Consider the following 10123-nt stretch of genomic DNA (forward strand, 5'->3'; position numbering starts at 1 on the left):
CACCCCGAAAGTCGAACTTGTGCCGCGTGATCTTGAGCCGGGCGCGTAACCACTGACTAACATGTGCAGATGGACAGCAATGAATAGGCCGACATTTTCTAAATTGTAAATAGATGAAATTGTTTTTGCGTTTGATAAATTAACTACCCATCGACTAGATTGGCAAGAAAACGAAAAGGCCTTTGCTCAACAGTGGGCTACCACACGCTGAAAATAATGATGGTGATGTATTTAACTCAAGACTTAGTGCCATCTCTAAATTTACATTTTACACCAAACTCTTTGTCTGGTAGCCCAATCTCCCTGTACTTATAATAACTTTTGCCGTCACAGATGGAAACTCAATTGCTTGTAAGTTGAAGTTAAGAATTATTTGCATCTTTTTGTTACATTTTCGTTAACGGCTTTATATTTTGACAGAGCCTCGATCATTGACACTTGGTGACGCTAAAAGAAATTATACCGACCTCCTCATCAGATTTGTGATCGGTCCATTGAGTGAGCCACTTCTTCTGGAAGACGTGGAGCGGCGGTTTGTGGAGAAGTATGGATCGTTTGCTGAAATGGACTCCGATGGGTTTGCGTCCTACTTCAGCAAGAGCGATTGCTTTTATTTGGATAATGATGTCATAAAAACAAAGTTGGCTTCCGATGACACGTCAGATAACTCCTCTACATCACACAATGAGAGTAGATTTTGTGACGACACAAGGGCAGTTGTATCTGAAGTTGAAGACTCTATTACGCGCGTCGGGAAGTGGCAAGGTAATGTTGAATGTGCCCGATCTCCTCCTTCTGATGAAAAGTTAAAGCCGATGGTTGACCGACTTGGGGAGCTTGATGAGAGATATTCCTTCTTCTTATTTTCTGGTCATCCTACAAAGGTGGAGTCATCATCAGAGTATCTTCCTGATCTTCTAAACATTCCTTGGCTCAGAGCGTTCGATTTTGATAGAAGCAGTCGCGATGACGGGATGTTATCTTTGTTGGAAGCAAAGCTCAAGAAGCGACGAGCCATCACAATATCAGCAGATGCTGCCGAGCTGGCCGCGCTGGGGACCAACTGGTGCTTCCCTCTTGGAACTTCGAACGATCCGGATGAGTTGGCAGATGGAGATGTGTTAGGGTGGTACAACTCTAATAAAGCCAGATTGGAAATGCAATTTCAACAGATCGCCAGGTTTTGTTCTTGCGTCACAATACCAGTTGTGACGATTCTTTGGTACGGATGCAGCGAGATCGAAACTCGCTGTTTGGATTGGTGTTTGAGTCTGTTGTTTACCAAAGTTTCCTCCAAGCCTTCGAAAATGAGAGTTCTATTCTTTACGGATCAATCTTTGGACTCCACTGGAAGTAAGCTGCAACAGATAATTGATAGATTCCAACTCCAAGATGCGGCGAAGCAGGTTTCACTCGCTTCAGTCTGTCAATGGCTCGCCACTGCCGGGTTTTATGATGAAAAAATGGTGGGAAAAGTGCAACTTCCATGTAAATCTTTGCAAGTTGATCAGTCGACTAGAGTTGATATATCACTGGAGGATTTGGCTTGGATAGAAAAAGTGATTGAATTGCTTCCTGTGGAATATTCCGAGCAGCAAAAGCCAAAGTTTTGTCGGGAATCGGAATTGAAATTCCTCAAAGGAGGAATTATTTCGTGGAAAGATTTGTCCACTGGCATGGCGACGGTTTGCCGCGACACACAGCTGCTGATGAATATTAATGATTTATTGGAATGTGACATACTAACCGACCGAAAGTCATTGACTATCTCGGTGCACCATGAACCAGGAGCTGGTGGGACAACATTGGGAAGACAACTTCTTTGGGAATTGCATCAGGAAGTCCCCTGTGGAGTAGTGAGATGTGATAATTCGCTTTCAGTGAACGAGTTGGCAGACAGAGTCAAGTTATTACAGAAGCTTACCTTCTTGCCGGTTGTGCTTCTAGTCGATGGGAGAACCGATAGAGAAGTCTCCACTATGCTCGAGACGTGCAAGTATGGCATTGTTATTATTCACGTTCAGCGCTTCAATAGCAATCACCTTGAAAGTTCATACAACTCAGACACCAGCGTCTGCGAGCTGCCTGGTAGAGTGAGCGGCAAAGAAGCCAAAAAACTTAATACTTTGTTCAAAAATTTTGTCCCAGAAAAAACCCCATCACTGAAAAGTCTCACAGCTTGTGCTAGCTCGCAAAAATGCTATTTATTCGAATACGGACTCACCGCTTTCAACTTCGAATATAAAGGACTGCGTAGCTACGTGAGAGGTTATCTTGAGCCTCCACCAAATGACAAAGTATTAGATCTTAATCCTGGCCAGAAATTGGTTTCCTATCTATCCTTAGCTTTGTATTATGGGCAAGATGGCTTGCCTTGTGAGATCTTTCGGAACTTGTTGAATGTTTCCTCTTATAAGTTTGTTAGTTTGGAAGATGTGAACTTTCCTTGCAAACAATTTATACTTACTAACAAAGTTTATTGGAAGATTGAATATTACGCGATCGCAAAAGAGATCTTAGATCAGGTTCTCTGTGGAGTCTCGGCACCCGATGATCACACAAATGGAGACTTGTCAAGCAACGCACGCACCAAGCTTCACCGTCTTGTAATAGAGTTCATATGGATGATGAAAGATGCTGTTCAAGATGAGAGACCTCAATTTGTTCAAAGTCTCCTTTCAAAGATGATAATTTGTCGAGACAAGCGGGGAAAGGACAAGGCTAGAGCTTACGGGAAGCAGAGTCCTCTGTCGAAGCTGCTTGAAGACATTCCCCGCAGTGAAAGTCGAATCAAAATCTTACGAGAGTTGTCCACTGCTTTTCCAGAGTACTATCAGTTCCATGCCCACCTTGGGAGGCTTTTGGGATCCATAGATTTGTTTGATGACGCTGAAAAGGCTCTTGAAACAGCCCTGAAGGTTTTGGGAAAGGAACATTTCAGTATAAAGACTTCTCAAGATGCTCTTGGACAAACCCATAACATGTTTGGCTATGTCTGCCTTAAAAGGGTCAATCATGAAATAAAGAAACTTCCAAGGCAAGACCCTGCAAAGACGATGATGCTTCTCAAGCTTGCTCAGAGAGCCATCGAACATTTCCAGGAAGGGAGAAAGCATGTGACGTACAACTTCAGTTATGGCTACATTGGTGAGATCAAGGTGAGGTTAGCCATAGCGAAATATGTCCAAAAGAATCTACCTGGAGGATGTGGGGGGGCTTTCCAAGACAGTTGGGAACCTGAATGGGTTTATTTAAAGAATTTTATCCAACAATCACGCTGTGAATGTGGCTTCTTGTTGGATCGATGTTACCACGAAACTCCTCCAGAAGAACTCAATGCCGTACGCGACTTCGACCGATGTAAAGCTGACTATGCTTTGTGCTTTGGAGGTCTGCAGAAGATGCTGAATCAGCCAGATAGCGTTGATGAACGCCGAAGTGAGATATCGAACCTTAAACTAAAAATGGAGGGTGTCGAATGCAGAAGCCAATCAATTGTTGAAATGGATAAAATAAAAGACCGTAACAAAGTTCTCCAAATCATTGCTTTGCTCGAGAAAAACTTTCAAGAAGTTTTCAGCAGAAACCTTTCTTATGACATCACAATTGATGTCTTAGAATGGCTCGATGCCATCCGCCATGTAACAATGGAACGAAGCTATTTGTTGGAAGAAGACGTTCTTCCCATTTTGAATAACTGGAATCGCTGTAGTAGCGGCAGTATCCACTCTACATATTATCTCTACATTGTTCATTATGTTTTGGCCATGTATGCCTCAGATTTAAACTACCACAGAGATCATAAAGAGAAAGCTAATAGACTTCGCGAAACTCTTCGAAAACAAAATCACGCCATCAAGAGCAAGCCACTCAATCAGGAAATCCTTGCTAGGCACGAGAAGCTAACGATACACAAGTTGTTCTGTGCCAATCGCGGCAGAGGAAGAGGAAAAGGAGGGAAGTACTGGTCTAACCATCCCACGGTCAGTCGCTTCCAACCGTGCACAGGAACAATTATTCTTTCCGATAGCCCTCGCTACGGCATTATCTGTCTCGATACTTCTTCCTCGTCAGAAAGAATGGAAGTTTTTTTCGTTCCTCTGGAATGCGATTTAGCTGGGAGACGATACGCAAACGAGAAGACGAAGGTGGAATTTTTCTTACGATTTAGTGTGGAGCGAGGTGCGGAAGCAATTGCCATCAAGAAACTGATAAAAATAAGCGCTCATTGAATGGTACCAGAACAGTTGCACTGTGATTTTTCATTCAAGAAAGAACATCTTTTTGATGCGTGTAAACTAAACCTCATCACGCTTAAACATTATGAGGTTTAGTTAGGTCAGTAGCGGATCCAGGGGGGCACTTAGTCTCGTGCTTCTCCTCAAAACTTGTTTGGCAAAATTATTTTTACTTGCTCATTCAATCACATTTTATTAAGTTTACCGGCGGCATAAAGATCACTGGTCACAAAATGTCTCATATTCTTTTAGAATTTTTGCTTCCCTGGTGGCCCCCTCAGTTTTTGATCCTCCACTCGATTTGGCAGTTTCGTGTTGTAAAGTGTATTTGATTGAAGCTTTTCAATTGTGACGTTTCGTGCACTTATTCTGCATTTCACATTGTATTGTTTTGTCATGTTGTGTTCACTCAAAACCGCTTTGTTGCAGATTACTTTTTGCATTTATACAGGTGTGCTATGGTCCATTCATGGACTTCTAAATACAGTAGAATTCGCCTACAACGGCACCCCTATAGGGGATTTGCAAAAACTGACGTTATAGACGAATTGACGTTATAGACGAACTACCGCAAACTATTCCAAAACTGTCTTTTGATTAAAGAAAGAGGTGTATAATCCAGTCAGGTTTACTGTGTAGCCTACCACCAAACTGACAAAAGTCACGCAGAAAATACAGTAAACAAAGAAATTGTTTTAAAAAAAATAACCTACAGCGAAAGGTACAGGAAATTTGCGCAATACAGCTCGTTACATACAGTAGTAGAGAAGTTCATTGTTTAATAGCCAAAAAGGCATTGATCTTCAGCTGTTTCGGTTTTGACACGGATTTCTCTACCACATAGCGTTCAGCTTTTGCTAAGTAATGTAGGATTTGCTTGCTATCGTCGTGACTTCGGATTTTTTCACGCGGGAAAAAAAAGTTAATTCAGTTAATTATTTTATACAGTACTGCACGTACAACTGTTGCTTTGAGTTGTTTAAAGGTCAGCTGTAGAGCTGCTTTTTACAGATGATAGTTTTTCACGCGGAAAGAAGTTAATTCAGTTAATTAAAGTCCCTGCTGCGAACGACGTAGCAAAATAAAGGGAAGACATTTTGCAAGCAGCAGCACTAACTGGATTAAAAGACTGACCGTTCCTGATGAAGGTGATGGCTTAAAGTGACGTTATAAACGAACAAAAGACGTCTGGGGACCAATAAAGGGTGCTGTTACATGCGAATTGACGTTATAGGCGATGCTGTTGTAGCCGAACTACAATGTACGTAAAAGATAGGAATTCTGCCGGGACCGAGCAAAATGTGACGTAATAGGCGAATTGACGTTATAAACGAAGCCGTTATAGGCGAATTCTACAGTAGTAGCATCTTGACTGGAAACTCAGTGGGCAACAGTAGGCCAAACAGTTGGTACAACAGTTTGGCCAACAGTGGGCCAACAGGGTTAGTTACTTGGCTGTTGGCCCACTGTTGTACCAACTGTTTGGCCTACTGTTGCTCACTGAGTTTCCAGTCCAGATGCTACTATTTAGAAGTCCATGGTCCATTACTTGAGACTTGTATGTAGACTGTGAGTGTAGAAACACCATAGGCACATTAGTTACGTCTGTAATAGTTTGTGTTTTCACAATTCTATGTCGTGAAGTATTTCATGCAATGTAGGTTACCTAAGTATAGCAAACATCAAACCGACTTTGTATGTTGCAGAAGAATTTGGCTCTAAACCACTTGGATACAATCTAACGATTACTCTATTGGTGGTGTCAACTAAAATGTGCGTAGAAAATCACCATAAGAAGGAATTCACATTTCATATTGTTGCAATGAGATGAGAACTAATATTTCTTTTCGATCCAACAACCCTGCTTTGATTCTAATTTAACACAAGGCAATTTTGGTTCGCTGTAAATTCAAAGCAAAAAGATTTTCCAGTGATTGATTTCACGAGTGTCTGGCACAAGATTATTTAATATTGGCACAAAATTCTTGTATTGGTTTTGTTTTGCATCAAATTGTTTGTGAAATATTTGACCAAGAAAGTTTCCATCAAAACTAACAGATCTACAAGTTTATTTGAAAAGTTTTATGTGCGAATCGTGATGTTGCACTTGTATGGTGACTCTATATGATTATTATAGTTAGATCCTATGACAGTATTATTGTCGGCCTACAATAAAAAATAGAAGAACAAAGAACGCTTTGTAAAAGAATGATTCAGTTCGAGATTTTACAAATTTTAAGATAGAAACTATTTTAGTTAATTTTAAAACTATTTATGCATAAGGTGAAACTGACAAGCGTAAAAATGAACTCATTTGTGTGCACCCTACTTATTAACAACACAGTCTGTAGCTTAGGCGTAGCTCCTGGGTTATGAATGTTGATTGTAACAGTGACTTATTAAACCAAACAAGAAAATTGTAATTGGAGAAACTCTGAGGCCCACCAAGCCTGATGTCAGCGTAAGTTTGATATCTTGTTAATTATTAATTATTACTTTCAGATAAATTGTTGTTTGTTAAATCAATTCCAAAATTTCCCAACAAAATTCCAAACGAGGTCCAACTTTAATTTATCAACTCATCATTCCAATAGTCTTGAAAATTTCAAGTTGTTTAAAACCCTTTCCCAGCGGCGGAACTAAATTTATGCCGTTGATCAATGTATTTAGCGGTGGGACTATATTTAGTTTCCAGCTTGAATGATTGCTTAGTGCAGGGATGGCGAACCACTGACCCGCGGGTCACGAAGTGACCCATCACAGATTTTCAGTGACCCACTTATCTTTTTTTAAATAATGAAATTTAAACAAATATTTCTGCAAAGAATAAATGTTTCACTAAATATTTATAATAAGGCCCCACCCTATTTCAATCTAGCTTTGTTGAATTTCACTGCATAATACATCAGGAAGCCCTTTGCGCCAAATCAATCAAATCTTTTCAAAAAGTTGTAAGTGTTGTAACAAAAATAGTCAACTATATTTCATCTCATGCTCTTAATAAACGCCAGTTTGCAAATTTATTGAACACGTGTGACAGTAAATTTAATGGCTTACTCATGTACAACAGTGTAAGGTGGTTAAGTTGTGATAATGTTTTACAGCGATTTGTTGAATTGTTAGAAGAAGTACAACTTTTTTTAGCTGAAAAAAATCAAAAATATCCAGAGTTAAGCGAAAGTGCGTGGTTGAATGATTTACATTTTTTCGCTGATTTCACAGTGCACTACAATAAGTTAAATACTAAATTGCAAGGCTGTGGAAATATTGTATTATCCATGTTTGGGCACATTAAAGCATTTGAGAAGAAACTCGCTATTTTTTCTGTAGACCTTGAACAAGGTCAGCTGAAATATTTTCCTTAGTTGTTAAAGCACTTTACCAGCACCAATTTAACTTATATGAACAAAAGCAAACTGCACTCAACAAGTATGTTTTACTGACGAAAGAGGCCAAAAATGTAATGTCAGAAAGGTTTACCCAGTTCCGAAAGCTAGATACTACATTGCAGTTCATTCTTTTCCCTCATGCAATTCAATTTGAAAATCTTGAATTATCAAACTTCGAATGGCTTCGACTTTACAACTTGGAAATAGAAATGATAGACTTTCAAGAAAGTGCAGTATAGAAAACAAAATTTGTAGAATAAAATCATCTCCTACAAAAAATTGAAATGAAAACGAATATGGATGGTTGTGACTTTCCTGCTGTTGAAAACCATGCTGAAAATATGATTCTTACAGAGTGGAACTCCCTGCCAAATTCGTTTGAAACTATGAAAAGATTTGCGGTAGCTCTGTGAACGTTGTTTGGTTCTTCATATTCGTGCGAATCTTTACTTTCGCAAATGAATTTTATACAATCAAGCACACGGAATCGCCTCAGCTCAGATATGAGTGCTGCATGAGTGAAGCTAAAAACTAATAAGGATTACCAACCAAGGATAATAAGACTTGCAGAGAAGATGCAGCAGCAAGTTTCGCATTAACATGTAGTTTTACATTAACATGTAATTAAATGTATGACCCACTTTTGCTTTTTCAAGGATTAAGGTCTCTTTTGTGACCCATGCACTAAAAAAGGTTCGCCATCCCTGATTAGTGAATCTCAGCACAATTCATCAGTTTTATAATGATATTGATAGATTAGTTCTAGATTTCACCAACTGTGCGTATAGCTACTTTGGTAGCCGCTTTTGCTACTAGAAATATGTAACATAGAAATTGCTTTCACTTTGTTTGTGCTTCGAGCAAAAACGTACGAAATATAAATTTGACAACAATCAAACTTTTTTGAATTCACTGAGCGTTTATTGCAACGTCTAAAAAATCTAATTTAGCAAAAGAAAGGGAGCTAAGAAAGGTTACTGAATATTTTATTTAGTTCAATTTACTTTTCATTACTGGCGCGAACATGTAGTGAACGATAAAGCAATCACACGAATTTGACATCAACAAAAGGAAAAGATGAAAAAGTCAAATAGTTTAAAACAAGCATCGATAAACAGTGTTTAGAAAATACTATCTTAAAAATGCACAGTCACTAACCTAGAAAAGAGAGAGAAAAACTTTTATTTCGTCGGTTGTGAGTTACAATTAACACTTGCAAGTGCAACAAGGGCGATTTAACACAAAAGAAATTCAAAAAGTGACAGAATTCCTGAATTTTTTACTTTGAACGTTTCGCATTTAAAAACTTGTTTGTGATGTCATTAAAACTCAGCAGGGTAAAAATTACAGGGAACCAGCTCAGTGTGACCGTGCGGATTTTTTTTTCAATTCAGTCTTATTTTGCATTCCTGGCTCGAAAATGAAAAGAATGATAATGTAAACTCACGAATGTGGCACCAACAAAAGGAAAAGGGTGTTGCTTGCTTTGTGGAGATCTCTACCAATATCACACGAAAGAAGATTGGATTCAGTGTAGCAAACGTAAAAACTGGTTTCACTGGAAGTATGTTCTGACTAACCTCTGTCTCACACCCAAGAGATGGCTGTCCAAGGGGACAGTTCCAGCTCGATTTAAATGCATGAAAGCAGAGGTAAAGAACCATTTTCTAAAGGTTTCAGCAACAAACCAAGAGGGTTCGCTCAAGATCTCGGCGAATTGCAAGTAGCTGCTGGATAAATTATCCTATCTCCCTCTATCTTATAAGTCTTTTTACTCGACTAAAACGAGTTAAACTTATCGCTAAAAGGAAACTCAGCTTCCATCATAGATTTTGTCGTACCGTCCACTTAGGCCTACTTTGAATATAGAAAATGATAAATTGGCTTAAGTTTCCATAGCCTACTGTATCCGACTGTTCAAAAATCACTCGTAGCAATGTTTAAATATCTTGTGATAGGCTATTGGTGATATGCTGCGCAATATCTTTTATCCTAATTTTCCACTGATACTGAAACATTTCCTCCAGAATTATCTGGTAACTTTGTGTGCAGTTGTTTTCCTGCGAGAGGTGTACAGGAGCCGGAGTAGGTTGGAGTCCTGGCTTGTGGCCGGAGTCTGATCATCTTGCCTGTTTATACTTACAACTATTTACGCTGTAGCCTACTTGTCACTTTTGTTTCTGTAGTTTTATTTTTCAAGCAGTCATTGTATTTCAAAATATGCTTTTCATTTCATGACAGGGGATAGGAAAGGTAGGTAGCCTACCAGTGACGTTCGGTGGCTTAAACCGTTGGGAAAGCAACTTGGAAATATACTGCAGCAAGGTAGTAGGCACGAAGGGCGTAACCGTCGGGCGAAGCCGGAAGGCAACACTTTCAGCGGAGGGTCTGGGGGGCCTCCCCCAGAAATTTTTAAGAAACACTTCCAATTTGGTGCGCTCTGAGAGCATTTCCAAAACAAATCAAAAATAAAAATCTGTCAAATTGTGCTGCGCC

The 10123-nt window shown here is 39.4% G+C and overlaps 1 protein-coding gene across 1 annotated transcript; it reads left to right on the forward strand.

Moving 5' to 3' along the window:
• Positions 1–563: 563 nt before the first annotated feature.
• Positions 564–6469, forward strand: LOC145768294 (uncharacterized). Its single transcript, XM_082579770.1, has one exon. The coding sequence runs from the start codon at positions 564–566 to the stop codon at positions 4230–4232; it is 3669 nt and encodes a 1222-aa protein (XP_082435896.1). The 3' UTR covers positions 4233–6469.
• Positions 6470–10123: the final 3654 nt, after the last annotated feature.

This window comes from Aplidium turbinatum, chromosome 4 (genome assembly GCF_918807975.1).
Source record: "Aplidium turbinatum chromosome 4, kaAplTurb1.1, whole genome shotgun sequence".
Classification (NCBI taxonomy): Eukaryota; Metazoa; Chordata; class Ascidiacea; order Aplousobranchia; family Polyclinidae; genus Aplidium; species Aplidium turbinatum.